The sequence below is a fragment of the Phytophthora sojae genome, assembly GCF_000149755.1.
Source record: "Phytophthora sojae unplaced genomic scaffold PHYSOscaffold_3, whole genome shotgun sequence".
NCBI lineage: Eukaryota > Oomycota > Peronosporomycetes > Peronosporales > Peronosporaceae > Phytophthora > Phytophthora sojae.
Genome location: NW_009258117.1, coordinates 4,838,075 through 4,864,490, shown reverse-complemented (window position 1 = coordinate 4,864,490; position 26,416 = coordinate 4,838,075). Strand labels below are relative to the sequence as shown.

Genomic DNA, 26,416 nt, shown 5'->3' with positions numbered 1-26,416 from the left:
CCGTTGGGCTGGGAACCATGTGCCCGCTGTTTCCGTCAAACGGATAAAAGCAATACGACGACAACAAGGGGCCGAGCGACACGCGTCGCCATTCCTAAGGCCTCTCGATGACGACGGCTTCATTTGGCCTACGCTGGAGGAGCTGCGCGAGATCCAAGCGAAGTTTTCACCTCCGCCAAAGGCTGAGCGCGGTGAGAATAGCGTCATAACGCTTGGGCACCGCATCTGGGTGCCGCGTGAAGCTACGGATTTGATCCAGCGACTGTGCGTCGTGGCGCACTGCGGAGCCCAAGGTCATCAGGGACAACAAGCAATGACAGTCCACCTGAATCGACTGTTTGCAATTGATCGTCTGACGAAGACGGTGGCAACTTTTGGAGTGGATGTTCGTTGTGTCTACACTCTCACGGAGGCAAGATAATCCCGAGGCCATGGGGTGAGAAGATTGACTGCAGTACACGGAACGCCGTGTTACATTTTGATTTCCTATGCCTGCGGCCGAGTTATGGTGCGAGCAAGTACCTTTTGGTCCTGAAAGACCACACAACCCATTACTGTGAGCTGATAGTCGCGGATACACCTGAGAGTCACGTCGTGGTGGACGCGTTGCTGGATTGGCACTCGCGGTTTGGAGTTCCACCTGACTGGATATCCGACCAAGGATCACACTTCAAGTGTGAGGTAGTCGCCGAGCTCTGTCGCCGCCTCCGCTCCCAGCAGTCGTTCACACCTGCGTACAGTCCGTGGGTGAACGGTTCAATTGAACGAATCAATCGCGACATTCTTCAAGTCATTCGTGCGATGATACTCGAGTACAAGGTGAGCTTCAAGGACTGGATGTACCTGGTGCCGATGATCCAGTCAAATCTCAACCATACTGCTGTGCCTTCGCTCGGGAATCGCGCTCCAGTAGAGCTGTTCACGGGTCTTGAGTGCCCGACTCCATTGAAGGAGTTTTATCTACCTGACAAGAATGACCTGCAAGAAATTCCTGCAAATGATGAAATTGATGCGTTCCTGGACACACTTCGCGCGAGTATCCAGAACATGCACAGCGCCGTCGCCGACAAAAAGGAAAAGCAACGTCTCCTCAACAAACGGCGAGAACGAGGCGAAAATATGGTGAATTTCGCGCCCAGAGACTACGTGCTGCGTTCCGGAGTCGACGAAAAGCACCGCAACAAATTGCAGGTGACGTGGGTTGGCCCTTGAAAGGTGATGCGAGCTGATAAGCATTCGTTCGGCGTACAACATCTTATCACAGGTGAAGAGCTAGACGTGCATCCCTCCAGGCTCAAGTTTTATGCGGACGACAGCCTGAACGTTTCCGAGGAGTTGCTGGAGCACGTGGCATCGCAAAGCATTGTGCTCGCGGTGGATAAACTCAAAGGCCACCGCTGGAACGAAAACATCGAGGACTACGAGATTTTGGTCGGGTGGAAAGGTTTCCAGGCCATAGAAGACTCCTACGAGCCACTGAGTGATTTGGCTAAGGAGATTCGTGTTTTGGTGAACAATTATTAGTACTGCATGCTGAGGACCAGGCGCTCGCGGAGCATTGGTAAAAGATGAAGGGGAACACAAGGCAGAGCGCCGACGGGCAACCTGTCGTTCCCGGCGCTACGTCGACCGGTGAGTCGCGTGTGCTACCAGGCAACGCAGGACAGCCAAGGCGCCGACTATCCGGGAACAAGCGGCGAAAACGTGATGGAGGTGCTGATCGTAGCGCTCCACAATCTGATAATGGCGATCGAGCTGGAGCGAGGCCTCTTGCTACGAGCAAAAAACGCAAGCGTCCGAAGACAAGAGTCGCAGAGGCTGGACATCCTCCAAGTGGCGGTCAACGACGTTCTCGCCGTTCAAATCGCTCTCGTAAGGGCCGTGGCCAGCACGACTAGCTTTCTTGCGGAGAAATGCTGTCGCTGTCGGTGATCGAGACGATATGAGCGGTGACACAAGCTTCGGGGGCAGTGTAGTGAATTCCAGGTCCAGCTTGGTGTCACCGCAGCATAACCCAAGCTACGATCGCCCAAGTGCGTCAGCAGCACCGATTGATGACAATGGATGATCTCTTCGAATGATTACTCTCGACGCTGAGGTGTCTTACGGCGTAAACAGGTCGAGCGGTTGCGTGGCTCGCTGGACTGAAGTGTCCAGTCGAGCTACTGGAGGATTTAGTAGGCTCAAGTGCAAGTTTATTCTGTATGTCCACTTCTTCGAGCAGTAGCTGCCTTCTAGAAGCTTCTAGAAGCTGCTTCTCTCGTTTGGAGACTGGTGAGGCCACGGGCTGGTTACCATCAGACCCAGTGCCTCACCCCCTTCACTTTCGATTCTTCCTAGCAATACACAAAGCCCTACTTCCGTGCGGGTTGGCCCCCGCATCGTTGTGTGTTGTGTTGCTTGGAACCCGGGAATTACGACAGACCCCAAAGGGAGTACTGTGGCCAGCCCAACACAGATTAATTAGGCGGCACCTCGGTAGCTGAAGCCCGTAATACTGAAGCCGAAAAACTGGCCCCGGTATCTGAAGTTAACCGAATATCGGCCCATCCATCTGAAATCCGAGACAAGCACGGGAGTGATAAAGAACATTTCGGGGTCGTTGTCGCAGTTGCCGGATGATACGAATTCGTCGGCGGCACGCACAGCCCGCTGCTCATGACCAAGATATAGTTGTTGAAAACGGCGGAGCGGCGCGTACAACCCGCCGTTGATGTCGAAGTTAATCGTATTAGACAGATGGAAAGCTCGCGCCGGCTCCGTAGTCGTATTCCTCGAAAGCGGACGGAACCATGCAAAGCCCACTGTTACAGTCATAATCGAGGAGGTCGATCGAGACCGAGGTTTTTGTCGCTGCAGCGAACAGAGTGGCCCATACAGGCGGCTGCTGACGTAGGCTAGTCGTAGTTATCGAAGACGAGCGGAACTGCATGTACCACTCGCTGATCAAGTCGTAGTCGTGGAAGTCGAGCAAAATCGATTTGAAGCCGTTGATAGCGAACGGAGCTGCCCCTGCAGGACGCCGTTGATGTTGTAGTCGCTGGCTTCGTAGTCGTGAGTGTCGAAGCCGAGCGGGGTTGCACGTACAGTCCGCTGCTGATGTTGTAGGCGTTGAATGCAAACTTACAGATCGCCTCCGTAGTCGTAGTGGCTACCGGTAGCCGCTTCAGTCAGTTCGTGCTGATACGGCAGCACCGGCGTGCAGCGCCGTTCGCTTCGGCGGCTACAAGCTCACTGTCTTTAGTCTCCTCCGACTACAATTTGACCAGCGGGCTGTAAGTGCAGTCCCGCTCACGGACTACGGATCCGGCGCGAGCTGCACGCGCAATCTCGCCCGTCGACACCACCGATTTGCTGTACGATCCGATCCGTCGCTTTGACGCCTGCAAGGTCGGTCTCGCTCGACTTGTACAACTACGATTTAAGCAGCGGGCTGTACCTGCAGATCCGTTCGCTTTTCGACGGCTACCAACTCGTTCTCGAACGTCTACTACAACTACGACTTGCGCTCTGGGCTGCACGCGCTACTCTGGCCTCTTTCAACGCTTACAGTCTCGGTGTCCTCCGCCTAAGCCTACTACGCCTACGACTTGAGCAGCGGAGTTCCGCATACTTCCGACGGCTACGAACCCGTTCTCGTCCGTCACCTCCAACTACCACTTGAGCAACGAGCTGTACAAGCAGTCACACTCGCGACTACGAATAAGCGAGCTGCACGTGCAGTCTCGTCCGTCGACTACAACTGCAACTATAACTATAACTACGACAGGAAAGAATGCATTAATTTGTAATGGAAACGCAAATTTACACACCGCAGATACTGTAAGTAGTAGATTTCAGAGCTTCTTCATGCAACGGCCGACTTTGTTTTTTGTTGAATTGTTGCCTTGGCTATAGCGATAGTGACGGCGTGGCCGCGGTGGAGATGCCCGCACTAAGTTCGTTAGCTATCCCAGCCTACGCATAGCTCTCGTAAAATATTAAATTCAGTATATACTTATATCTAATACTAAGTATTGTTAGGATGCCGACTTAAGTATACAAAGTAAAGATGTGGATGGGGTGTTACCCGCTAATGTCTCCGCACTTCTTGGTAAAACAAGCGAGCTGGCTGCGCCGTAAACGGCGCAGCGCTCTGAGTAGTCACAATTCCGATTAGCGTTTTTACTAGCTACCTAATCAACTATACCTTTGTACACAATGTTTAGGATGCAATATCCATCCTCCTCTCGGTGCGCGTTGTAGTCGACCGCAATCTTAACATGACGCCTACATGTCGCTCGAGAAAGTGCCACGTACAGCTGATCATGTGCAAATACTGGTTGTGGTAAGTATATACCAAGCTCCCGTAGTGTTTGCCCTTGAGCCTTGTTAATAGTCATGGCAAACGCGAGTTGAACTGGAAACTGGCGCCGACGAAGCTCAAATGGCAGACCGGAGTTGTGAGAAATCAATGGGATGCGAGGGATGACGACAACTTTGCCTGTGAGGATTCCTGTCAGCCCTTTAGCTTCGATGTAGTGGTCGTGCATGTGGCAAACTTGAAGACGTGTTCCATTGCGCAGGCCGGCCTCGCCGTTAATGTTTCGAAATAAAATGATTGGCGCACCAACCTTGAGGCGCAGAATATGTGGCGGCATCCCCGATATACTTAGAGAATTTAAAAACTCCTCGGGAAACACGGACGTATCGGACCCTTGCGTATCTTCGACCGTGTCAATAGATACGTACTCCTTGATTGTCCCTGGGAGTGCTTCGATTGCTGCGTCATTTATCTTCAATACATCGGCATTTAGCGGCGTCAGAATAGCTCTGCCCGCAAAGTAGTCATTTTCGAGGTAACGCTCCTCCATACCACCATAAACATGGTCAATTAGGGCCTTTGCCTTTCCACGTCAGCTGGAGCCGCCAGTACCATGTCTTGTTGTATTCGCGTGTAGTCGCGTCCTCCCTCGATACAACCTTGATTCCGGCCTTCTCCACCACGCAGTAGAAAATCAGCAAACGTTTGTGTCTCCATCGCTGTCGTTTCATTCGTCATACCTTGAACTCTCATGTTGGTCTTGAGATGAAGAATTGAAAAGTTTGTCCACAATGAGGACCGCTTAATGCAGCTGTTGACGATGCTCCATGCGGCATTACAGGAAGAATTTGACGGAAATCACCGGTCAACAGCATAACCTTACCCCCAAAAGGTTTGTCGTTCTTCATGAAATCCCGTAGGGTGATATCAACGGCCTGAAAACCGTACTTAATCATCAGTGGAGCTTCATCCCATACAGTGAGAGATGTTTGCCGTAGTAGGTCGGCTCAACCGGAGCTGACTGTGACGTTACAGGTGGACGTAGATGTGAGGTCCAAGCCTAGTTGGAATGTATAGTGTGCCGTCCTGCCGCCCATTCGCTGTGTGGCTGCAATTCCGCGTGAGGCAGCTGCCAAAGCAATTTTGCCTTTCAACCGTGTAGTCGCTAGGATCGTCTGAAGCAAGAAGGACTTCCCCGTACCACCGGGGCCATCCAGAAAAAAGCTTCTCGTCGCCATTTTCGAGCTGAACAGCGCTGATCACCTTGTCATACACGTTTCTTTGATCGTCATTCAAGCGATCGGCTTGGTCCCGTAAAGCTTCCATTTCCGCTTGATCGTACGATAGCTCTGCCTCAATCAATCGGTTTGTTGTCGCGTCCGCAGGGTGAAGATCACTAAAGTCAGCCAACTTGTTTTATTAGATATTAGGTTATAGAACATCTAATTACAAAAATAGCCCTCAAATGCCGCCGCAACTTCTTGCTCGAGACGGTCGGCATGAAGCTTGAGTTCGTCGTACATTTCGCGTAGCTCGTCGTACATCGCATTCAGCTGCTCGTAGTTCTTGCTCAGATCCGCGTAGGCGTCCTCCGCAGCTTGCAACTCCGACGCGAGGTCGCTCTGCTGCTGTTGAAGCGCCTGAATGTGCGCCGTGTAGCCGTGGGCAGTCTCTACAATTATGGCGGAGTCGTGGGTGCCCTTGGCCGCTATTTTTTTAGTGCGCTGCTGAGCGCGGTGAACCTCCTGGGCGACGGTCGGAGTCATGCAGGTCTTCCCGGAGCGGAGCTGGACTGCCATGTTCAAAGCAGAAATGGAAATGGAAACATGGTTGAGACCAAGCTGCAATCGCAGTCAACAATGTAGCTGGTAGTGAATTTACATGTTTATGGCACCTTTCAGAAAAAGATTCACGCTAAATTTTTATTCGATGAGAAAATCGTTATCATTTTTGCATTTGTACCACGTTACGTTATCATTTGTACAGCTTCAGCCGCGAGCGAGTTTTTCGTCTTATTACCTATCGTCATTAACGGTACAGGAATATTGACGTGGCACCTTCTATTTTGATAAAACACATTTTGCTTACCTTTGTTGTTCGCCACGGTGTTGGTTTTCGCCTCGCGACCTCTTTCTATCCCTTCGGCCGAAGCCCCGTACGACTGTACACACAGTAAGATTATGCTTGTAATTGTGCTACTGTACGTACGGTATGTACTCACTACTGTTCGTACTCCCGTACGTACGCGGTGACTATCATTATGGTTGCGGATACCTCCATTCGTGTTCGTACGGGAGTACGTACGTTTTAACAAATACCACGACGGGTGATGCCGTATCTGGTTGAAACTGGCCAGATGCACTGCATCGTGCAGGCGATCAACTGCACCTAATGGAACTCCTACAGGCCTGACACGCGTATTGCTAGTGTGTCGGTGCAATTGAATGTATCTGCACCGATCCGAAACATGCGGCAGCTACTTGATGAGCTGGAGCGCCAGCTTGCCAGCCACGGCGTTGTTCAGCACATGGATTAAACTTCTGTGAAGGCAGCTGGTCGAGACAGTGAACCCCTCCGTCACTATGCCAAGGTCGTCGAAGCACGCACGTGACATCCGCACGTACGGGTGCGGCGCGTACTCGATCTTAGCAGTTCGACTAAATAATACAACTGTCTTGCAGTTGTCACACAGTTGAGTATCTTTTGGAGGGCTAGCAGCTCGAAATTTTGTACTGATATGTGATATAAACATCAGCCAATCAAATGGTCTAAAAAGCGTGACACACTCAAGGATCTCGAATTTATTATTATAGATATTGATAGCTTTTCACGTACAATATGTGAGAAAACGTCAAACAAAAGAATATTAATGAACCTAAGTACGAATCGCGATTTAGGCACACCAATCGAAAGAGGGGCGTCTCCTCTTTCATTTGAGCCCACCCACGCCTCCCAGGAGTTGAAACCGACGAAGTTATAGGCCTTCAGAAAAATTATCTCCCTTCCCAGAGCAAAAATGGAATTGTTTTGGGTGAAGTAAAGGAAGAATGGGCCGGCGGTTCGAATGGTACTCTCGGATTCGTCCATTTCCGAGCAGAACGTGCTCAAATCGCGTCTTAAAGTTATTACCCCGAGTTAGTGACACGCATATGTCGATAAGTAACAGTTTGTTTGACAAATGGATGGAAGTATCATTTTGATCCCCTTAGACTGCAGCAGCTTACTCGCTGTTTGTCTTTCTCTTTTTCGTCGCTGCACTCGTGTTGCCTTTGTTTCTTCCTCGGCGGTCGCTGTTCTCCTTCGCGGCCTTTGTCATTGCTGCCCGATGCTCTCTGTGAGCTTGTTTTGCTGATTTAGCGTCGTCCTGCTGGTCTTGGCTTGGCGCAGCGTAGATAGGATCATCCTGAAACTCATCAGGGACGTACGGGCGGATCTTGCTGTAGAGCTCGGTCATCTTCTCCGCATTTAGCGACGGAGGGATCAGGTCCTCCAGGAAGTGGATGAGCTTCCGCTCCACCTTAGTGCTCTCTGTCAATACCCCGTCAACCTTGCGCCGTAGATCCTGCTCCACGGGCTCGTCGTCTGGTCCCTTATTGCACTGCACTACCCCGGGTTGGCCGCCTCCATACGAAAGATCTGGTACTGCTGTACCCCCACTAGCTTCTTGTAAAGTTCCGTCACGAGCGGCTTGTAGCTCTTGAAGAACTCGTTCCCACGCGAGATGTGCACTGAGATGCTCGAAGTGGCTGCCTCATCGACAGCGGATACGATGTGGTCCATCGTCCAGCAGTCTGCGCGGCCAACGTGGCGGCGAATGTGGCCAAATCCACGATCGCAAGAGTTCTTGGTATGGCCCTTCACGAAGAACTTGTAGTCGATGCGGTCAAAGACACCCATCTGAACTTGAGTAAGAAAAAACTTGATAACATGATTGTTCTTGTTCTGGCCTGAGCAATTGTCGGCGTACACAATGAGATGCTTCTTGTCGGCAGGGAGCAGCACGGTGCGAATGAAGTGCTGAAGCATTGAGTTGATCTGGTTGCTTCCTTTTCCACTCACAAATTCGTCGTAGACGTAGTTCGTCTGCACTCCCTCGTTTTCGTAAAAAATTCCGAAGACGTTCACTGCAAGCAGCGAACAGAAATATCACTGAGACGGAGTGGTGGTGACCGAAGGAATCGTTAAATTCTGCGAAAAATCTATAACAATCACTGCAACGTCACCGCAGCTTCCATCGCTTGCCTGGACGGCAGCTTTGTCCTTCTTGTACTCGCGTCTATAGATAACAACAGATCAAAATGTTTCCAATGGTCAAGTGAAAAGTTCTTGGTAGATCAATTTGATATCTATGTCCTCGTACCTCATTCGACGTGCAGACTCCGTGTGTTGGCCCAGCTCCTCCACTTGTTCAGCAGAAGCCCTGCGACGCATCCTCGACTGGTAAATGGTGCACAAGTCACACACATTGGACTGAGCGGAACGGATCTTGATGTTGGGGCAGTGGACGGACAGCAACTTGCGGAAAGTGGAGCGTGCAGGCTCACAAACACGCAAACCGAGACTCACAAACTTGTGCATCTCGTCGTACAGAGCCTCCCAGGTAAACGTAGCAGGTAGCAGCGTGTAGTCTTCACGACTGTAGTACTTCTTCACCATACCGTCCTTGGTTTTCTGCATGCGCACACTCACGGGCACCACCTCGCCGACTTCAGCAGAAAACTCCTTGAACCACTTGACCAACCAAACTAGATCGATCTTCGAAGCATTCTTGTTGAGCCGATTGCCGTGCACCTTGGCAGCAATGTTGCCGTCACGCACGCGCCTTTTGTAGCGCTGAATGGTAAGCGGCTGCACGCCGAGGCATCGGGCAAACGAAGGACGGCACACGCGCCCAACGAATGGTAAGTAGTAGTGAAACTTCTAGCGTTCACCATTGCCACGACGTCTCTCGGCTGTGTCTGTCTGCATCAGCACGCCAAAAGGCGTCAGGATGCAAGTCGTCTTCTCCGGCTTGGGCATTTGCCCCAGCGAGCACGTCAACCACTCCAACTCGCCCGCTTTGCCTTGCAAGCAGCGCCGCTCGCACACGTCGTCTCGAATCAGGTACGTCACGCACTGCTGGACATCAACGTCAAGCAAATTGATACTGATGTCCTCTTCCTCCTCATCTGCCTCGCTCTCTGCCCTCTCTCCGGTCACATCTTCCTCACCAGCGGAGCCGTCGTCATCACTCCAGTCCTCGTCGTCACTGTCGTCGGGCTCTTCGCTGTCTGGCTCCTCGCTCTCCTCCTCGCCAGAGCTAGCGTCATTGAGCACGGCGTCAGCGCCAGGGGTGTTCTGCGCGAGTTGGACGTCGACTTCTTGCGACGGACAGCTATCCGGACTTGACAGCGCCGCACCGTTCGTAGGGGCACTGGGGGCTGGCGTGGGGGAAGGTGTGGAGCGTGTCTCCGGAGCAGAAGACTCGGTGGAGGTTGGCAGCGTGGGTGAGGGTTCGTGAGAGGACATCGTGGCAGGACACTGGTATCTTCTTGTGGTCTCAGGTTCTTGAGTGAGCAAGCTCAGTTTAGTGACAGTTTGATTTTCAAAACACAAATCGGCCGTTTTCTCGAAACTTCATATAAGTACGAAAATCGATGGCCTAACTTTAAACGCGATTACAGTACAGACAACGACTTACAAAGCCGGCAGACACAAAAAGCCGGCAGACGAAGTCATCCAAAGCTTAACATGAGCAAACCAGCCAATCAGATTCAATCAAATGACTTCATCTTTGTATACCATCTGGTTTTGTGTACTTTATATGCTTTCTTGTGTACTTTATGCAACACACCGTGTGTTTTATGACAGTTTTACAGATTTGACGGGAGGGAATTTATCGTTGTTTTTTATATAGGAGGATGGCATTAAGCATGCCGGCTTTGTAAGTCGTTGTCTGTATCTCGATAACTCTAAATGGCGCAGTAGTATCATTTGGTTCTGGGTTGTCTCATGTATGCCCAAGCCGTGTGTCGCACCGAGGCCTTGGTTTACGGTACCCTATGCTGAAATCAAGATGATCCCTTTTGGGAAACCGCAGGATTAACAGATCTCACGGCATTGCTAGACTTGTTCTGAATACTGCTAACCCTTTTACGTGTATGACAGTATCCGGCAGTCGGTTCTTGGGCTGAGTAGAAGGGTTAAGGCGCAACGCTACAAAATTCACAGATTGAAGAACTGTCGTTAGGCGTATATTATCGAACGACATTCTCGCCACTTGCGACATCACCGCTTCATCTTGGACCTTCAATCGCGATGCCGTACCAGCGATCGCGGTGCATTTACTGCGGCAGTGATGAATTTGAGATGTGTATTTGTTTTTCACTGTTATTAGGATGCTAGTGGGTCATAAAGAAGAACTTCCCAGCTCAAAAACACTACAACAATACTTCGAAGTCACAATCCTCTCACCTCACTTGAAACACAATAAGGAAAGACCAAGATAGAAGGATTTTGTCTTTTTATTGTTTTGAGCTGGGTAGTCCTTCTTTTGCATCCGCCGACATCTGTGCGCCCCGTACGCACTCAAAGTATAAGCTAACAGTGAAAATTAAATATAAACTCGAATTCATCACTGCCGCACTAAAGGCACAACCAGTGCACGCCGCCTTGGGCTCGAGGCCTCGCTGGCTATTATGATAGGATGGTGCGCTCAGACTCCGGGCATCTCGAGCATGAGCACTACTGATTTATATGTGCCTGGATGTATTATAGGAAATGAACCTCCAGGATAGGTTATCTGACACACACGTTTAAAATCAGCTTTCGCTGAGAAATAAATAACAAAAATGGTAAAATCTTGCTAGCTTGCTGCGGTACTCTACAGACCCCATCGGTCTTGCCACTACTATACAAGCAGCAAGCCAGCGAGAACTTCCTCCTACGGTCGGTGGCTGCTACTGCACGGCGCACTGGTTCACTCGGTCGGCCTCGTCAGACTCAGGTCGAAGGCGGCGTGCCTCAGCCAGCAGCAACTTGGCTCGTCGTCGCCGACGCCACCAAAGCTGCAGCAGCACGACAGCTTTGTGGTCGATGCGCTCCTGCTCCTCCAGCGGCACCGAGCCCGGGCCATACACCGTCAGCAGCCCAACTCCACCTGCGTCAAACTCGCGAGGCTTTCGCACGATCACCTTGGTCATCGTCCGCTCCTCAGCAGCGTCGAACGCGTCCACCTCCTCGATCACAGCGCGCTGGAACGCGACCAGGTCGTCTTCGAACGCCTTGCGCTTGCTCTCCGGCACGAACGGCGTCATGATGGCCCCGAAAATTCCTGTGGCACCCGCGACGATCTCGTAACTGGCGCTGATCGTGTTCATTGCCAGTGAGCGTACGCCGAGGTACGCACCGCTGATTAACTCCAGAGGACTGCCAGACGCTAAGCCACGAGCAGGTAGACGCACGAGCTCCACCACGCCATGACCCAGACGGTAGACGATTCGGAACGGATTCGCGTACACGGACACAGTGTGCAATCCACTGAGCACGAGAATGACAGCCTGCTGCGAGTACCGCCGCGTCACCTTTTCGACCACGCTAGCTTGCGGCTCGTACAGATGCGTGAATGACAGCTTGGTCAGGTACAATCGGAAGTCCTTTACGTTAGACTCCGGCAGGTACACAGCCAAGCGTCTACCAGAGGGGCCCAATGTCTTGATGTATCGCCCACCGTGTAGCTCCATAGTAAACTTAATGCGGATCGCTTCGATGGACAGCTCTTCGATGTACACACCGCTAGCTTCAGCTCCTGCCGCGGCCGCAGCTGTACCTCCTCCGCCTGCAACGATACTTCGTTCGTCTGCACCTGCAGCGGGGGCGACGGCACCACTGCTAAACCCGCCGGCGTAGTCCAGCTGCGTGTTCACGATCTCCTCAAACGTGTGGTGGCTAGTGAGTCCTTCGAGGCCTTGGAAAACGCTGATGAGATTGACGACAAACTTCTCGTCCGTTGACACTTCCAGCTCCTGCATGATGAGCTCGATGAGTTCATAGTGCGTGAACTCGCCAGCGTGACTGCTTGAATTCCAGAGCATCCGGAACTGAATGACACTCAAGCTGTTCGTGTCTAGCTCCTCGAAGATGCCGCGGTAGCGATAGTTCATGAAGTTCCGCCAGCGATCACGCAGTCGCACCGACACGCCTTCTTTCACGCGGTGCACCTTGGGGCCCAGCACCACTTCGCGTTCCATTTGATTGTCCATCTGCAGATTACCAAGCGAAAACACCACCTCGCTGCTGCCTCCTGCACAAGAGTACAGAAGTCCAAGCCGCTGCATCGAGAAATACGCCACTTCCATCATGCTCGAGTTCGCGTTGTGAAGGAACGACAATCCAATGCTCGGAACAATCACACTCATGTTGTAAATGCCCGTTGGCTGGATGTGCTCGCGCACCGATGTGCGGAACTTCAGCGCCACCAGCACCTCACCGACAAGATCACCGGTCTCCGGGTCACGCATTTCCCACCAGTGTCCTTCCACCCGCCCAAGTGATCGACGCGCTTGCTCAGCTGTGTTGTAAGACAGAGCGATCGACCTCTTGGCTCCGACGCCTAATCGTGTCCACGCCTTCTTCGGGATCTTAATCTCAACCATGCCAGCGGCGCCGAACTCCCGCTCCTTTCTGTGATCTTCATTATCGTCAGACTGGTCCGAAGTCGCATAAGAATCGCTCACGCGCTCGATGTCGCTCATCTGTAGTCCAGCATCAACATACGAGAGGTCGCTGTCATTGCGATAAAACCCTTGGTTTCGTGGCAACGACACCACGCTGTCCGAGATATTCCCCGACAAAGGCCGACACCGCCGAACTGGAGAAGCTGCCGGCGTGTACATCATTTCAAACGACGTCGAGTCATCTCCAGTTCTGGGACTACCAGATCCTCCTAGCTCCGTGGCATCCAACGCGAACTCCGCCGAGCTGCTGTTACCTGCCCGATGGATACGATTGCTATTGAAATAGCTTTCATCATCGATACCAATAGATGACATGTCTTGTTGCACGCCTTCTCGGTCTCCTTGGCTTTCGTAGAAGCTCAGAGTCAGCTTCTTTGGCCGTTTCTCACACGCAAACTCGAGGTCGGAATCAAAGCGATACACGTGTGCAGTCTTCAGTTCTTTGGACTCGGTTGTTTTCGCCCCGTGGGTATCGGTCTCCGCAATAAACTCCGCTGTCGAATCTGGCTTCAGAGAAAACTCGTTCCGCAATCGCGCAGCAATGATTTTAACTTCCAGGATGTAGTTCGGCGGCTGATTGGGGTTGTGATCGCGGAACACGAGTACGCGCGATGCTCGATCCACAACAATGTCACCGGCAACACTCTTGGACTTGCTTCCAAACAACCGATAGCGGAGAGAATCGATGTTCCGCTCCCGGTCCAGATTTGCGAAATCGTACACTCCATACGTTCGTGAGACCATCTCGTGACGCCCAATCATTGTGCCAGTTCGACAAGCGACTCGCCTGAAAACACACAACAGGAAGACGTGAGTTCACTTAAAATCGCCCCAACATTGATTGGCAAGATAGCAAGGATACCCTACCATGGCCCATCGGGCTTCGCCCACGCGAAGGGAATAAACTCCTTACTCCGAATAACCACAGTTTCGTCTGAGCTGTGAATCTGGCTCACATAGACATCCGCGCTGGACTCGTTGCGGATCACATACATCGGTGGGTCGTCTCGTAAGAGCGTGACAACCATGCTTGGCCCCATGTTGCTGATGCGGACCTTTACGCGATGCATGTCTGCAGCACTGCGCCGGAATCCCTCGTGTTTGTACGCACTGCCACTTCCATCTCTCCACGCCTCCACCACCGAGCCCTTCAGCTTCAGCGAGAACTCATTTTCCTCGTCAACCGCGAACGGTCCGCTCCATTCTGCTCCATGGTGGTCCATCCGCAAGTACACTCGTCGGTTGTTCAAGCTTGTCGTGGCGTCAAAATCGAAATGATGCGTGGCAGGAATTCCTTTCTTCGACATACCCGGCAGCTCCACCACTCGGTCGTTGGTCTTCATGTACTGCGAGACCTTGAAAGCCGCGTGGGTCTTGTTCACGAATACGAAGTGGGACGTGACAATAACTTGCGTAGTCCGGTGGAACTGACCCAATGGTCGTTGAATCGATATCCCCAGTTCGTTGCGCGTCTTCGGTCCCAGCTTATTCCCAAACTTCAGACTAATGGGCTCTTGAACGCCCACCACCGTCGAATGGATTTTGTCTGACCAGCGAGAGACCTCGGTATCGATAATGGTACCAATTTCGAACGCTTGGCCAGGGCAATCCATTAATCGTGGCACCGGACGCTGAGGAACAAGCTGAGGCACGACCAACGTAGAGGCATCCGGATTGTCGGCACATCGGAACAGCAGCGTCTGGACGTGCGACTGGTTGTAAACCCAGAGCGAACAATACAGCACAATTCGAGGACTCCCGTCGTCTGCAGCCGTGTAATCAATTCGAGTGATGACCTTGTTCGAGGAGACGTCTCCATCCTTGAACGCAATACCAGGGCTCTGAGGCGATGGAAGGAACTCCACGACAGGATCCCAGGAACCAAAGGCTCCCAGCATAGCCTTGATCGCTTTGCCCATGCCATCTCGATAGATGCAATCGCCTAGGTTAATTGGACGGCTCCAGATTGAGTCCATCTCTGGCAGCCGCAGCATCAACCGCGCATCAAGCTGGAAATCATGGATCGGAACTTCTTCTCCCGGAGAAAGCGTACCAGTGCGAACCACTTGCTCGAACTGTCCGCTAGCGACGATCTTGTACTGGACGCGAATCGGGAGGGTATTCTCGAACATTAGACACGAGTGCAAGCAAATCTGGTACTTCGTCGCATATGTCTGCAACTCACCGTCCTGGTTCGTGTTTCCGCGAGTGATCATTCCCTGGTGCTCTTCCCGATACACCTTGCGCATGTGCGACGTAATGTTGACGTACAAGCAGTAGCCCAGACCTTCGCTGTCCTCGGACTCCAGCGTTAAAATGGTAGACCCCGCTGCCAACTGGTTCAGATCCGCCACGACAGTGGGCTTGCATCCGTCCACCTTCACCACAATCGAGTCCTTTTCATCTCCAAACATGGCGCTGATGGGGACGGACATTTTGTTGCTTGTAGTCAGGGTCATTAACTTGCCTGTTCGGGGGAGCGGACCACTCTGTCATACAAGCAACTGTGTTAGGTCATTTGTGCAAGGATTAGACTCCAAGCGATCTATCATGTGCTCACCTCGCCAGGGGGTACGCGTGTGCGGCAGGTCCACAGTTCCATGTCGATGCTTGTGTCTATCATTGCAATATTCATGAGTACCACGAACACAACAAATCCACTTCACCACGCCACTTACCATTTTTCAGCTGGACAGGTGAGCTCAGAAGCAGCACGCGCCGAGACTCGTCCCTTTGCGCAACCTTGACTTCAGCCAGCACCTTCTCGCCCTGGATGAGAAACTTTCCGGCGCGACGTAGCGGGCACATCAAACTCATTCGCGAAGAACCGATCACGACTTCTAGCGCCAACGGGGGGATGTAACTTCCCCGAAGACCGTCTGAAAGCACCACGTGGTCTTTGCATTGGTCTGTAGGGCCGTTCGTGTTGGCAGTGACAATCTTCAGAGGGTCAAACACGAGGAACTGTCCGTCCTTGACTTGCTGGGGCTCGTTCACTCTCGGACGATGGACAGGGCTGTTTACTTCCGGTACAAAATGCAAGCCGACAAAGATCTCACCGGTGACATTGCCGCGCAAATCGTGGAGGCGGTACCAGCGATTCAGCTTCATCCGATTGGGGTCCAGCGACGACATGACATTACCCGCCAAATTGATCTCCGCTGCCCCAACCGAGGACCACCTCGTCCGCTGCGACGTGGTTGTGGCGCTGCTGATGCCGCGATCCATACACTCGCGGGTATTAGGTGGGGTTATGTGCCGCGTAGCCGATACGTCCATGTAATCGTCATCGTCATCGGTTTCAACCTCCACGTACTTGTTCGTGACGTGATCGAACACGTAATTGCGTTTTCCCTCCTCTGTAGTGAGGACGTCAATCCTCAAAATCGGTGTGACGCCCGACTGAGCTCCTCCGTACGGGAGCGAAAACTTATGGCGGAAATTCTCCACGGCCTGCACTTCACGCGGATGCCACCACGGCAAAAGTACCACTGACACACGCACGTTGTGGAAGCGCGAGTACCCAGGAAAGGACCATCCATCTCTCACGTCAACATGAAGAGTTCCTGCGTGAGAAGTATTCAGGTTGGCCAGCCGAATCGGAACTCCGAGGTTATTCAGCACACACACGCGGCCGTCCTCCTTCTTTGCCTCGCCATCGGCAGCTACAGCCGCAAGAGTTCGCTTCTCCACGATGAAATCTTGCTTCCGGCGGTTTTTGGCGATACTAGACAGTAACCGAATCAGCGAATCCGTGCAATTCACATTGAGTCGTTGCAAGGCACTGAGCTGCATCGTGGTCCCGTCCTCGCCGCCATTGCTTCGTGCCTTTGCGTAAGCTCGCCAGGGCTCGATGAAGGGTTCCCAGTCTGCTAACGACGTGTTGTAGTAACGCGCAGATATCTCAACACTAGCGTCGACCACGTAGTCCGTCGAGAACTCGGTCCGCGTCACGCACTGCATCTTCATATCACTCACGGAGAAGTTCATTACCGGGATGTACGTGTCCAATGAAACCACGGAGAGACTTCGCTTGATCACTTCGAAAACCACCGAGTAGCAGGTGATGGAAAGGCGGTCGTGGATCCTCCCCATTCGCAAGCGCGCGCGAAAGATAGACTTGTACGAGGTCTGGCGATCCAAGCACTCGGTGGAGATGCCGACAAGTTGCTGGTAGTTGAGCAGCGGGATGAATGCAGATACCTTCGACCGGCGCTTGGATCGCTCTTGGTCATGATCAGTCAGTCCATAGTTCAACCCAGCAGAGGTCGCTGTGGACATGCGACTACGGCCCGATGGAGAAGCGTACTGACGGTTGAATCCAGTGGTGTACATTGGCCGTAGATCTGAGTCCATACTGAACTGCATCGATTGCATCCGCTCCGTCTGAGAAAAATGTTCTCCCCCCAGGAAACTTACGTCGTAATCTCTCCTGCTAAAACCTTCGCGGTCGCTGTCCATAGCTTTTTCTTCGATGGCGCTGTCGAATTCTGGGTCTCCCTCAGCCTCGGTCGGAGCTTCGCTGTTGGTCAGAGCCTCCAACAAAGCAAAGAGCAACTCCAGTCTTCGATCAGCCTCAAGTTTGACCTGTCCGATAGAGATACTGACGGATCGGTGGCAAACTGCTCGTTTCGCTGACTCGTCCGCACATAAATCGCATCCTCCAACCGCCGAGTCAGTTTGTCTATGCAATCTGAGGTCGTAGCTCAGCCAGAACTTGTCGACTTGCACGAGTCGAAGAGCGACATCTTCGGTCAGCACAAACAGCGCGGTAGGTCCAAGATGCAGCTTGAAGTTTTCAACTCCAGGGTCGGCGCGGTACGAGCACGAACTATCCTCGATCGTCAATTTAGCAACGCAGTGGGAATCTTCCAGGTAAGCCTCCAGGATGGGAGCTCGTATTTGGATGCCGAGCTCGGGCACCTCTTTCCACGGCGCAGTAGTCACCGGCTCGGGGGCGTATGCACGACCCACTCCACTTTCTGTTGTGGTAGTGTTGTCGGTCCATAGCACATCCAAAACGTCGATGATTTCGAATAAAACCTGAGATAACGTGAGAGGCATCACCCAACCAGACATCGTGAGGTCTGCGTGAAGGCCCCTTTGTAGCACGAAGCATTCCCGACGAGCGCGCGCTCCTCGATAAGACATCCGCAAAACGAGAAAGGGGCCTTTGTTCAGATGATCTGCTCGCATCTTTCCAGGAGTCAATGCGCCATTCTTGAGGCTCAAGAACTTGTCACCAACATGCAGCAACCCATAATCCGATGACTGTCGATGATCCAAGGCCGTGAAATCTTTCAAGCCCAAATACAATGCGAACGCAGAGCAGTCTGGCTCTGATACGCGATGCACATCCACGACGAAATTTACGCTAGTCACACTCAGCGAGATCCATGACGACTGCTCCTTTTTGAGAGTGGCAGCTGGTCGGTAGATGCTCGAAAACCCTCCAAGCAGGAGCTCATCCAAGTTAGCTCCATTCCACTGCTCCAATTTACGAAACTGTGCGGCGCCATCTTCGACGGGGTAATTGTCGTCCTCCATCGACTCATACATGGCTTCTTCTTCCTCAACGTCCTCACTTGCGGATCGCTTTGCAGCGTTTCGGGCGCTGGCTTCAATACTCGCTTTCCACTTATTCAGCTCCATCAAGTTGTCACAGCTCAGGACCTTCCGTAGAACACCAGATCGCGTCGTTATCTCAAGTACTCCGGATAATCGGTCCCTGTTAGACCCCCATGGGCCTCCGGAACCGTAAGGTAGCATGATAACCTTACAGCCCAGCAGATTAAACTCGTCGAGTACATCCGCTCCGGAACCATTGCTGTGCATTGAGAAGTTGCCGTCATCGTCAAGATGACACCAGGATCGACGCCATCGACGGAACGCGAGGGAGTCGTCTCTTGTGTACAGCCAGCCCATCATCTCGCTGCCTTCGTAGTATATCCAGCGGTTCTTCGCTAGTGCCAATCGAACCATTTTCCGCTTCCGCACGATAGCGCCTCGCATGAACCGCTGCATCACCACGATGGCATGGGCAGCCCTCGCCCAGTCTGGGATGGCTGGGGGGCCGCTTGGCTCATCACCAACAAGCTGCTTCAGCAACGCTCGATAGGAAGGCTCGTTCGACATCGTCACAGGAGCTGCAGGTGCTTCAGGGGCACTCACGAAAAGACGCAAGAGGTCAATCTTGACTTCGTACGAGTAGCTGCTTATCTCCGCGGGTGAGTAACCTTCTTCCCCGAGGACTGCATTGGAAGGACTGGTTGACGCGTAAGATGCCACAAGCTGAGAGCTCATGGACGGCGGTGCCGCAGCCAAGTCGGCATCCAATCGATGAACGCTGGAGGACGGCATTCCATGCGTATAGTCGCTTGAAATGGCACCGAGCCACTCATGCCATTCCCCTAACAAGGCTGTCATCTTGGCTTCATCGAATACCGCAATAGAGTTACCAATAGCCAGCGAGATCTTGGATCCATAAGTATCCACCTTGCCAGGACGCGCGTCTGGATGTGCAGCATAAAGGTAATTCATACTGAATCGAAGAGCTGGGCTTTGCGCTTCTTCATACGATAAACCGTCCATAGGTTTGCAGATACTGGAAGCAATGCAATAGTTGCCTCCGGCGTCTGCTTGCGAAGTGCTTTGCACGTAGAAATCCTCCACCATGACTTCGTAAAAATGATATGAAAACAGCCCGGGCCCAAAACCATTGATCGTTACCGAAGGATGATCCACCATAATTTCCGCGATCACCTCCTTGTGGTAAGCGCGAACGAGGCAAAATTTCAGCTGGTCAGATGTAAATGAAACTTGAGCGACAGCACGAGACGGGGTGATTTCCAGAGGCGTCACCGAAGGGTGGCGAAATGTGAGAACCTTTGCATCTGGCATAGCGTTGATCGCGAGCTCTAGGTCCAGGGCAGACTTGAATTTAAACACTGATCGCAGCGGTCGGTCGTCCACCTTGATCAGCAGCAGCCCCGGTTTCACGCTGTCTTTAGTGGCAGCAGGACTTTTCTCCACGCACCGCTTAATCGCCACGTCACCTGACGGCAATATATCGAAAAGGATCCCCGTCGGACCGCCAGGAAACGGCACGCTGATTTCTGGCAGGGGGATACCCATTGCATCTCCAATCCCATACAACGCGCTAGGGTACGGTACGGTCTTTCCTGCTACAGATTCCAGCCCGAGGCGATTTCGGATCGACACCACGACCTCGTACGGCAGTTGCTGCTCTATCCTCGTAGCGTTAGTCCACGCCTCCGACTTCCTCAGTGCATCCATCCCTTCGCTTTTCATCCCCATCACCTGGTTCCACAGCAATAAATAATTCTCCGCCAGTTCCGCCATTTTCGCCTCGTTGCTCGCTGTCTGTCGCTCCGAGGCCTTCACCTGTTCCGCCACCATGAGTCTCCACTTTTCATGTCCCGAGAATGAGTCAATAACCAAATTCAGCACCGAGAGCTGCTCCTCATCCAGCGTCATCCATATCCTGGACAAGTGGAACACCGCGTCGTAGCGCGGGTCGTCCGTCGTGGCATGGTGCGTCGCCGTGTTCATCGTCAGCTTGAGCGACACATTAATTGGCGCCACCAAGAACCTGTGCGCGTGCACGCTCTCCTCTGCGTTCCACCAGTCCGCCCTGGCTCCTCTCGAGCCCATCTCCTTCAGTCTCGCCAGCGTCGACTGCAGCACCTTGGGGTGCACTCTCGAGTGGATAAAGTGCAGCGCGTTCGGGTCCACGTAGGCCGACAGATCGAGCGCATTGATGAGCTTGAAGACCAGGTGGCTGCTCTCCTCCTGTGGCGCCTCCTGCTTGTCGTCGAAGCCCCCAACTCGCCAGTTGCTCGGCGTCGTGACGGCCGACAGCGCCCCCAACGTGATCCCCACTGCGTACTTGACCCCGTCCGTCCTGCTCTTCTTCTTCTTCTGCTTCTCCTTATCACTGGTCCTGGAGGCAGGCGGGCTCCTCATTGGTGCTGACGGGTGCCACACGCCCTCCACGCGGATGTGCAGGTTGCGGATGTCCACCTGCAGGTTGTCGATGAGCTTCGTCATGGTGCGTCCGATCCAGCCGTCGGTGCCGAAGTAGCCCTCGCTCTCGTGCGGCACCGTGTACTCGGGCACCTGGGGCCCGCTCCAGCGGTCCTGCAGGTCCTGCAGCAGCCGGCCCATCTTGAGCTCCACGAGGCTCGCGACCTCGTCCTGCAGCTCGTCCTCGTCGTGCTGCAGCGGCGCCAGCACCAGCAGCACGTCCTGGAACTTGATCTTGGCCGACGCGCTGCCGAAGATGGCGGAGATGGGCAGGTCCGCCTCGAAGAGCCCCACGAAGCCCGTCTTGAGGCGGAAGGGCAGCCAGCGCGGCACGACGCTGGCCTTGAGCGTCAGGCTCTCGAGCTTGAGGCGCTCCGACGACTGCCACAGCTTGGCCGAGACCGTCACGGACTGGCTCTCCACGTACTGCCCCAGGAAGTACAGGATCCACGACTTGAGCGCGCCCTCCAGCATCGTCGTCCCAAGAGAGAGAGAGAATAAATATTAGTAAGTAAAAAGGTCAAGTTAAAGCGGAGGATGAGGAAGGCGGTGTGATGGAGTTTAACTTTTAGTCTGGAGGTTTTCGCTCGCTGGCTTTCCGAAAAGTAAAAAGATGTGATTGGACGATTATGGGGGTGTAAACGAGACGGACCGTTAAACCCCTCTTAAACTTGATACAGTTTTACCTACGTAGCATGTCACATGTTGCACTCACTGTCCAAGCAGAAGTAGCGGATATTTTTTCAAGTAACAACTTTGATTGAAGATTAATGGGGGGATAAGCTTAGTTTTATCTCTCTACGGCGCGATGTGACCAGTAGGATGACTGCACAACGAGGAGGCCTGAGTGACTGCCTTTTACCCTCGCTGCGCTCGTGGTGGGGCGATGCGGTGGTGCATTGCGTCCACGCTGCTGATGGTCGTAACAGGCGCGCTGGGCGAGCTCCACTCGCTGGGTCCGTTGCCCCCGCTGAACTCGTAGCGGACCCGCACCACGAAGCTCTTCGCGTAGTCGAGGCCGAAGATCGACGCGACGAGCTCGTGCTCGTCGTCGCTCGATCGCTGCGGCCGCCCGGACCAGCTCTTCCACACCTTCATAGTCCAGTCCCGAGAGAACTGCAGGTGATACGACAGGGCCTTCGGGTGCGCCCGCCACCGCACGACGATCGCCGCCTGACAACAGCAAAGTGCGTGAAGCAGGTTAGATTATAAACTGTTACCGAAGCAAATAAGCGCGCATTTACCTTAGAAGGCGACTCGAGTACGGTCTCCGCTCGTGGCGACGCGGGCACGATGCCCATGCGAAGCTCCCATCGCCCTCCATCAAACCCGTCCCCGCGACGAAAAGGTTTCCGCAAGAATGCAGCCAACCGCGACTGCCGACCCGACTTGAGTTCCGTATCCGTGCAATCTGCAACCACGGAGCTGTTCTCCGTCGAGCGCGCGCTGTCTGCGTCGCCGAAACTCTCGGACATGACGGCGTTCTGACTGTCCGAGTCGTCACCGTCCTCCTCCAGTCCAGGGCGTTCTGGGAACGCGAACGGCTCCGCCGCGATCGGCATCCTCACTTCACTGTCAACACTTCCCGTGCTCGACCGCCTCGACGACACCTCCTGCTGATCGTCCCCCGACATGGACCACGCTCGTCGAGCCCCCCGCAGGGTGTACCTCGTGCGGAACCGCAGTCGGATCGGCCTCGGCGCGATCTTCAGGATTCGCAGCACGTCCGGGAACTCCAAATTCCTAATGCTCTCGCCATTTACCGACTGCAACACATCGCCCTCCTGCATCAACAAACACCACAAAAAACACAATTTTCAGGATAAAAACATTGTTTTTTTTTACCCAAAACAAAAGTTGCGCACCCGAATCTGGTGCGAGACTTGTCCGACGCTGAAGATGGTGGACTTGACGATGGTCACGGGGATCCTGTAGCCCGAAGGGTCCACCTGCTCTTGGCTCTTGAGCGTCAGCCCCAACTTGTCCTCCGTGAAGACCACCTGCAATCAATACAACCAGACAGTTGTCCATCAGGGCCAAAAGCGACCTTTCAGCTTCAACTTGCGTCCTGCAGGACGGTCTGCAATACATGCACTACACCACGCATCCTAATATCAATAGGAAGCCTGACCTCGTAGTCCTCGTAGGATTGGTCGGCCGCCAGGTGCCAACAGGGACGAAGCGCCGTGGTGCTGGGCGCCGGGTAGCTGCTGACGGTGCTGCTGATGCTGCAGGCCGAGACGCTGAGGCTGCTGCTGCTGGAGCTGCGGTGGCGCTGCTGGGCTGACACGGACGAGCGGCGGTGCACGGCGCCCAGGTCCGGCGCGAGGCGCACGGCCTGCAGCGGCTCCTCCATTATTATCGCGATATCGGGAGGCTCTTCTGACTACTTTTTCGGCGTGTTCTCGTGGAATCATATTTTATATAGGAGTTTGTATGCATTGATTCGGAGTTAGGAGGATGGTTACAGTAGGTCGGATTCGGATAATTTCAGGAACGGCCAAAGAGTGTCCACCTGTCGACGACAACGTCCACCTCGAGACATAGGGCGCCCCGGGGCAAGTGGCGGTCTTATGCTGATGATTGCCAGCATCGTGTTGAGCTGGCTTGAGGCGCGTTTGGCTGGGGTGGTGCACCGCCGCCTGTCAGCTGGCTGCAGTCGACCACAGGATCCGCGGTCGCTCCTCTGCTGGTCGTGGCCAGACTCTTTCTCGCCATCGGCGCACGTCAAAGGCGCTGGCTGCAGCTTCCTCCCCACCTCGCATTTTCACCGCAACCAGGCGAGAGCGATTGCACTTTGCATCGGGCATCGGAGACCATGACGTTCGTCGTCCCTTCACTCGTCGTGCTGCTGTCGACGACGCTGCAGTTCGCCCACGCCCACACGTGGATCGACTGCCTTGACACGGATCGCTCCAAGCTCTACGACCAGAGCGCTTCGTACATTTTCGGTGGCGCTGCAGGCAACGGCTTCTGTGGCGGCTACGGAGCTGGCTACCCTGGCCGCGGAGATGCCGGCATCGGCACGGAATTCACGCACAAACTGCTGAGGAACGAGTTCGAGGCCGGCGCCCCCGTGTGCGAAGCTGTCGGAGACAACACGTACACAGACTGGCGGAAGCGACTGACGGTGACAGCAGGGCAACCCGCGTACTTTGCCTATCTGCCTAATGGCCACATCGTTAAGGACAAGAAGGGCGTCGGGACCCAGCACGGCGTCTACTGGACTGGCAAGCCGGGGACGGCGCTCACGTCCACTCACGAGATCAAGGACGAGAACCTGGTGGACGGCCACACGCTCAACTACGACGATGGCAACTGCGGCGAGACGGTCGACTACAATGGAAACCCGAGCCACCGAGCGGGTGATGGCAAGCCTTGTATCGGAACATTCGTCGTCCCGGCGGGAACTGCCCCCGGGATCTACAAAATGGTGTGGTTTTGGACGTTCTGGCTGGAAGATGAAGGCGCCTACGTGGATCAGGCGATGGCCAAGGGCTACTTCGGGACTGCGTACTCTACGTGCTTTGAGGTGGAAGTGAAGTCGAGTGGCAACGTCGCTCCCGCCCCCGCCGCTCCCAAAGGCCCTGCCCCCGCAGCAGCTCCAAATGCCCCCGCAGCAGCTCCTAGTGCCCCCGCCGCAGCTCCTAATGCCTCCATCCCAGCGGCTAATGTGCCCACGGCAGCCGCAGCTTCGAATTCAACCACCAAGACCCCGAGTGGCTCAGCCGCTGCCGCTTCAGCCCCTGATAAGCTGGAAGCAAGCACGGCGGCTATCTACAAAGCTCGAGTTGCAGCTGAATTCGCGGCCTTGAAAAGTGGTGACAGCAGCGTGGCGGGAGGCGTGCACGCAGTGGGTTCGAGCAGCGGGTCGCTTGACCTGGCCGAGGTCACAGTTGGAAGCACGGCAAATGAAGGCAGCAAGTCGGCTAAGATTGAGGCGGTGGATACGCTGACGTCAAATGGTGCGGTGCGTCAAGGCTCGAGCGGGTTGGGCGCTGCGATGGTGCTGCTGTCGACTAGTATTGCGGCTCTTACTCTCCTCTAGGCTCCCAAAGCGGGACCCACACAAGTAGTTTGTGTATGCTGTAACGTGTTATCGCGTATCGATGTACTAGGTAATCGATGTGAAGCAATGTAATGGATGTCTGAATGTCTCTAAGCTTAGTATTTCTACTCCTCTAGCAAACGTGCAATCGGGCGAGAAATAACCACCCGGAAGTTTGTGTTGGACAGCGACAGCCAGCGCGTTTCTTCCGTCTCGCCCTTGCGAAGTAAGTGTCGGTCCGTCTTGGGATCGTAGCGGATCACCACCGCCTCCGTCTCCTCCTCCAGGTCCACATTGTAGCGTTTCACGACGGACACGAGCGGGTCGCCGAAGTGGCGATTGTCAAAGAGGCGAACACGACATCCGCGCACCAGTTCGTCCCCCCAACAAACGTGTTGACTCGCATCAAAGTATCGGATCCGCTGGTTCGGACGCAGAGTCTGCGGGTCTTTCCCCTCATTATTATTCGCCTCTCGCCCCGTATCACCCCGACCGCTGTTGAGTTCGTCCGTGTCTCGTTCGTTGCTCGTGTAGACGCCCTTGCCCTGCAGCTCGTCACGGAGGAAGTTGCCCTTCCACGACTCCCCTGACGCCCAATAGTACGTCCCAAGGCCGTGCATGAAGCCGTCTCTCCACTCGCCCACGTAGCGAACCACTCGCTTGATGTCGGCACCGCGTCCGACCGACGTCAGGTACTTCTCCTCCGGCACCCAGAGCGTGCCGAAGCCGTGAGGGATCAGAACGCCATTGTCGTTGACGCCGTCTCCGTCGTATTTGCTGCCGTCTTCGTACCGCTTGACGATTTGTCGTGCTCTCCAGGCAGCGAGCTCGGCCTGTTCCTGTTGCTCTCTCTCCTTGGCAGCTTGGGCGTCCAGAATGCTCGAAACTTTGGCCTTATCGCCTCGAATGAACTCCCGTTTGGCCTGACGGAAGGCAGCGCGTTCGTCAAGGAACCGGCGCTCCAACACTTTCCACCCGGTCTCGAGGGTGTGGCCGTCTTCAGTTTCTTCTCCTTCCTCGTCTCGACTGTGCTGCACAACTTGGAACAAGGCTCCGGTCTCCTGGCCGCAGGCCATCAGCAACGACCCCGCTGCCGCTTCCTCCGACAAGTCCTTCCCGTGACGACCAGACCCTCCTGCTTTCGCGCGCACCCGATCGATCATCACTTGTTTGTACGGGAACTCGGGCCATTGCAGCCGCGAGTCTTCGTTGGCGTGGAGTGGCCGCAGCGGGTCGAACTCGAAGGTTAGAGCCCCCGAAGGGTCCAAGGTCGACTTGTACATGGCGATAGAGTGTGGTGTAGTG

At 54.1% G+C, this 26,416-nt stretch overlaps 6 protein-coding genes across 6 annotated transcripts; 1 reads left to right on the top strand and 5 right to left on the bottom strand.

The window, feature by feature from the left end:
* Positions 1–5,745: 5,745 nt before the first annotated feature.
* On the bottom strand, positions 5,746–6,102 carry PHYSODRAFT_328875 (hypothetical protein; the record flags this gene model as incomplete). Its single annotated transcript, XM_009525223.1, has 1 exon — positions 5,746–6,102. One exon carries the CDS (start codon positions 6,100–6,102, stop codon positions 5,746–5,748), a length of 357 nt encoding a protein of 118 aa, XP_009523518.1.
* A 1,421-nt stretch (positions 6,103–7,523) lies between these two features.
* PHYSODRAFT_328874 (hypothetical protein) lies at positions 7,524–9,811 on the bottom strand (the record flags this gene model as incomplete). Its single annotated transcript, XM_009525222.1, has 5 exons — positions 7,524–7,901; positions 7,955–8,427; positions 8,527–8,579; positions 8,664–9,151; positions 9,278–9,811. The coding sequence occupies 5 exons, from the start codon at positions 9,809–9,811 to the stop codon at positions 7,524–7,526; spliced, it is 1,926 nt and encodes a 641-aa protein (XP_009523517.1).
* Positions 9,812–11,241: 1,430 nt separating this feature from the next.
* Positions 11,242–21,537, bottom strand: PHYSODRAFT_557127 (hypothetical protein; the record flags this gene model as incomplete). Its single annotated transcript, XM_009525221.1, has 5 exons — positions 11,242–13,804; positions 13,885–15,506; positions 15,578–15,633; positions 15,696–17,967; positions 18,040–21,537. 5 exons carry the CDS (start codon positions 21,535–21,537, stop codon positions 11,242–11,244), a joined length of 10,011 nt encoding a protein of 3,336 aa, XP_009523516.1.
* Positions 21,538–21,807: 270 nt separating this feature from the next.
* Positions 21,808–23,419, bottom strand: PHYSODRAFT_557124 (hypothetical protein; the record flags this gene model as incomplete). The annotated part of the gene is made up of 5 exons (XM_009525220.1): positions 21,808–22,236; positions 22,308–22,439; positions 22,482–22,847; positions 22,929–23,063; positions 23,195–23,419. 5 exons carry the CDS (start codon positions 23,417–23,419, stop codon positions 21,922–21,924), a joined length of 1,173 nt encoding a protein of 390 aa, XP_009523515.1. The 3' UTR covers positions 21,808–21,921.
* Positions 23,420–23,905: 486 nt separating this feature from the next.
* On the top strand, positions 23,906–24,520 carry PHYSODRAFT_417992 (hypothetical protein; the record flags this gene model as incomplete). Its single annotated transcript, XM_009525219.1, has 1 exon — positions 23,906–24,520. A coding segment is annotated over one exon (615 nt), but the record flags the coding sequence as incomplete, so codon positions are not given.
* A 716-nt stretch (positions 24,521–25,236) lies between these two features.
* Positions 25,237–26,394, bottom strand: PHYSODRAFT_489798 (hypothetical protein; the record flags this gene model as incomplete). The annotated part of the gene is made up of 2 exons (XM_009525218.1): positions 25,237–26,108; positions 26,238–26,394. The coding sequence occupies 2 exons, from the start codon at positions 26,392–26,394 to the stop codon at positions 25,237–25,239; spliced, it is 1,029 nt and encodes a 342-aa protein (XP_009523513.1).
* Between the last annotated feature and the right edge of the window lie 22 nt (positions 26,395–26,416).